This window comes from Macrobrachium nipponense, chromosome 13, assembly GCF_015104395.2.
Source record: "Macrobrachium nipponense isolate FS-2020 chromosome 13, ASM1510439v2, whole genome shotgun sequence".
In the NCBI taxonomy this organism is placed as follows: Eukaryota; Metazoa; Arthropoda; class Malacostraca; order Decapoda; family Palaemonidae; genus Macrobrachium; species Macrobrachium nipponense.
Window position 1 is genome coordinate 2,475,809 of NC_087206.1, and position 3,989 is coordinate 2,479,797.

General features: G+C 38.6%; 1 protein-coding gene across 1 annotated transcript in view; it reads left to right on the forward strand.

Annotated features, from left to right (window-relative positions):
* The window catches only part of LOC135225555 (oplophorus-luciferin 2-monooxygenase non-catalytic subunit-like), a 5,437-nt gene extending 4,537 nt beyond the window's left edge, over positions 1 to 900 (forward strand). Inside the window, exon 5 of the mRNA XM_064264824.1 lies at positions 377 to 900. Within this exon, the coding sequence (XP_064120894.1) occupies positions 377 to 582 (206 nt within the window). The 3' untranslated portion in view covers positions 583 to 900. The remainder of the gene's footprint in view (positions 1 to 376) is intronic.
* Positions 901 to 3,989: the final 3,089 nt, after the last annotated feature.

The window sequence follows — 3,989 nt, forward strand, 5'->3', positions numbered from 1 at the left end:
GTGTCCAGCACGTTTCCTTTAATTAAAATGATTTTAGTATGTCCAATATCCTCAAATATTCATGGAAGTCCTTTGTTTAAGATAAAAATTATTCTAATATGTCTAGTATCTTGAAATATTTATTGTTATTTTCATAATAAAAATAATTTTTTCTGAGTTATTTATCTTAAAATATTTATTGGAAGCCTTTTTATCGTAATGAAAATAATTTTTAATGTATCCCGTATCTTAAACTATTAACTGGATGTGTTTTTACCATAAAAAAGCTATTTTACTGTACCCAATATCCTTAAAATATCACTATTGGAAGTTTTTTTTATTTTATAATGAAACTGATTTTGCACAAAACATAAAATTGTAAACTTTTCCCGCGCAGGCAATCCACTGGTATGCGACTGTCAACTCAAATGGATCGTGGAAGAGTTCCGTTTCCATAGCCAGGTGGTTTTGGCCACATGTCGGGAAGGAAGGGACGTGATCAATTTAGGAAAAAAGTATTTTAAAGATTGCTCGCCAGGTGACGAAACGAACTTGTTCCTAACAGCACTCGACGACGAGTCACTAACTGAAAACGACCCGTGACTCAGTGCCACCTGGTGTCGTGTGAAAGAAACAAAAATTCTGACCCCCAGTCTCAGAAAATTGATTTCAAAGAATTTGATGATATTATTCAGAGCTTCTATTTAGCTCATCTTTCGAGGATGTTTTGTCTGAAGATGTGGCAACACGCAGGCAGCTGAAGTTTCGATGTTAAAGAGTATCGAAAACAGTGAATTTGGTTGAAAAACTTAAAAACTTAAAAGAAAATGGGTTACGCCAGTTCGTCAAAACAGGGACGAATTGATTGCTGCGTGATGTAAATTTGGATACAGAAATAAATGACAATTTCACTAAACGTTATTTTTGTATTAAGTTTTCCTACCTATATAATCTGTCTGGTGAATGACGCAATATGGAAATACACGCAAGTAAAAGAACTAGCAAATTTCTTATATGAAAGTAAAAGAAAAAGCTCAGTTTCTCAGATTAAAGCAAAGAAAATGCCTGCTTTTCTTATTAAGCTGATTATGTTAACTTTTTGTAAATCTTCACATATTAGAACAAGCCTTGCTATTCCTTTCAAGCTCTTTGTGTAACTTCTAGTAAATCCTCTCATATTAACCTCTCTCTCTCTCTCCTCTCTCTCTCTCTCTCTCTCTCTCTCTCTCTCTCTCTCTCTGTCACAACTCCTCCTTAAGCCTTACATTATTTGAATGAACTGAAATAACCAGTCTTTCTCTTTCTCTTCCAAACACTTGAACTCCGTACCTTTGACAACCACCCGGGTTTAAAGTTTCACACCCCTTGGGTGACTAAGTAGACCTTCTCCTTAATCAGATAATGGAAGAAAAAAAAAATCTCTTGTGTGTTGAATATTCTGTCCATTTTTCGAAGAGTTTTTTCCTAAAGTTTTATCAGAATTATCGACTTTTTTTTACCAAATAGGAAATTACTTCAGTATTTAACCCAGTGTTATGAATATTGTGTAAAAATCCACCCTCTCTCCGCTTAACTGCAAAGGCTGTTTGATATGAAGCCTTTAAGAGGAAGAGGGTTTGTTTGTTTGTTTATTTGTGTGGTGTTTTTATGGTGCATGGAACCAGTAGTTTATTCAGCAACGGGACCAACGGGTTGACGTGACTTCCGAACCACGTCTCGAGAGTGAACTTCTCTCACCAGAAAGACACATCTCTAACCCCTCAGTGGAAATGCCCGAGAATCGAACTCGCGGCGCCACGGAGGTGGCAGGACAAGACCTTACCGATCACGCCACTGAGGCGCTGTCAAGATGAAGAAGGATTTAAGAAATAACGTGCAAAATGGTTAGCATTTGGCAGAAATGGCAGTCAGGATACAATTTGCAAGCGCTTAGAAATCTTCATCGCTCTGACAGTCAGAATGCAATTTAGAAATATTTTCCACTTTACATATTTTGTATATTCACTCGAGGCTTTGGCAAGAGCTTCCGTATGTTTTTATAAATATTCATAACATGAAAACTCTGTTTATTTCTTTGCATGCGTCTTCGCAGAGGCATGTGATGTCCTTGGAACACACGTCTTCGCAGAGGCATGTGATGTCCTCGGAAAGAATCGTATCAAATCATGTACGGTACGAAAATTCACCTCCTCGATTTTTTAATCCCCAGTTCTTAATAGGCGAAGATCAGTCAGGAAAGATAAATAGACACTGTCCTGCGGGCCTACCAGGAAGGATTTCATCCTACATTCATTGCGAAAGCTGGCTTATAAGAAGAAGGAGGAGGCGCTCCAGACTTCTTGTTATACGAGTTGGTCTCTTGACCGAGATAAAAGCTTTTAGTAAAGAGTTGGAATGACGACGGATTTTATAACAGCAGAAGGAGGGAATGTTGATGATAATGACGCAGAAGGGCGAATGTTAATGGTGAAGACATTTCCCATGCGGTTAGTAAAGCGATGCATAGAGAGAGAGAGAGAGAGAGAGAGAGAGAGAGAGAGAGAGAGAGAGAGAAGTAATCGGATAAACAATTCGGGAAGAAATGATATTCACAGAGAGAGAGAGAGAGAGAGAGAAAAAGATCGGATATACAATTCAGAGAAATGATTATATATATATGTATATATATATATATATATATATATATATATATATATATATATATAGTAAGAATTACATTATATATAAACCAGTGACCTGGGGTCATGGCATTAGGAGGGTTCTACGTGACCAAAGCAGACCTTAGATTACGCTATGCGTTGTCTGCAGTAGCCTGATCTAGCTCAAAGCTTTGTCAACATTTTTATGTTATGATAACTTTGCACAACAAACTTCCATGGGGAAGCGGTTGACCTGTTAACCTACGCCGGAAACTTGTAACTTCCGAGCCGGCGAACTACGTATGTGTTTTTATTATGAATTTGCTGAGATAGCTAATGTTCCGCTATCGACGCGTTGCTTTAGAATGGCAGTTCCACGCCAACTATCAAACATATCGGTCGTCCGACCGAGCTGCATCTCCTAGTATGGAGTTACCAGAATAAAGTTGTTAACTTGTTCAACTAGCCTGTTTGAATCATCTCCTCTAGACAAGAAAGAACCTCTCTATTAAGATATCCAAGGGAGATGAGAGGAACCCAAAACATTACTTACGGATAACAGCCGTAAGGGAAGAACAAAAAAGTCTATCGCCAAGCGATAAGAACATTAGAAGTGGTGGCAAGCGAATAAACGAAGAACATAATTAACAAGACCCATATCAGCCGACGAAGGTCTACAAGAACTAACTTCCACCTTCAACATCAAACGAAAAAAAACGAGGAAAAACGGGATCGTCAATCAACGCCAACAGTTTATGAAGACGCAACTATGTCCTTCATCGAGAGGAATACAAGCATTTAACACTGACGTTTGAGCAACTGTTATCACTTATCTTCGAGAATCTACACCGGACGAGGGCGGCATCGAACATCGACGGAATGAAGAAAACAAACACAGAGAACATCACCCGATCTAGCAAGGACGGAGGCTGTGACGTCATCAATCTTGGACTCTACCGCGCATCGTGCACCGAGAGAAGGCCGTGACGTCATCACGACTTCCGACGCGAGACGTGGACAGGAACTGTGACGTCATCCCATGTCAACAATCCTTCGCAATATAATCTGGAGCTAAGTACCATTTTTATCTATTCAGGTCTTTTCCTCAGTGAAGTGTTGTTCATCAAGAGTCGATCGTCCAGTATTCTGGGGGTGAGTTGTTCGCCATATTAATCTTCCTTCATTACAGAACCTATCTTCAACTACGAGGTTCTCGCCGCAGATTAATTTTTTTTCTTTTCTAGTTGTCATTAACCATTTCTTGCAGGAATTCTCCGTATAATATTTTATCATATTATCTGTATTTTGTATCTTTTGGGGGATTTTCCTATTTTATTATAACACACTTATACAGTACATTGCTTATGCGTT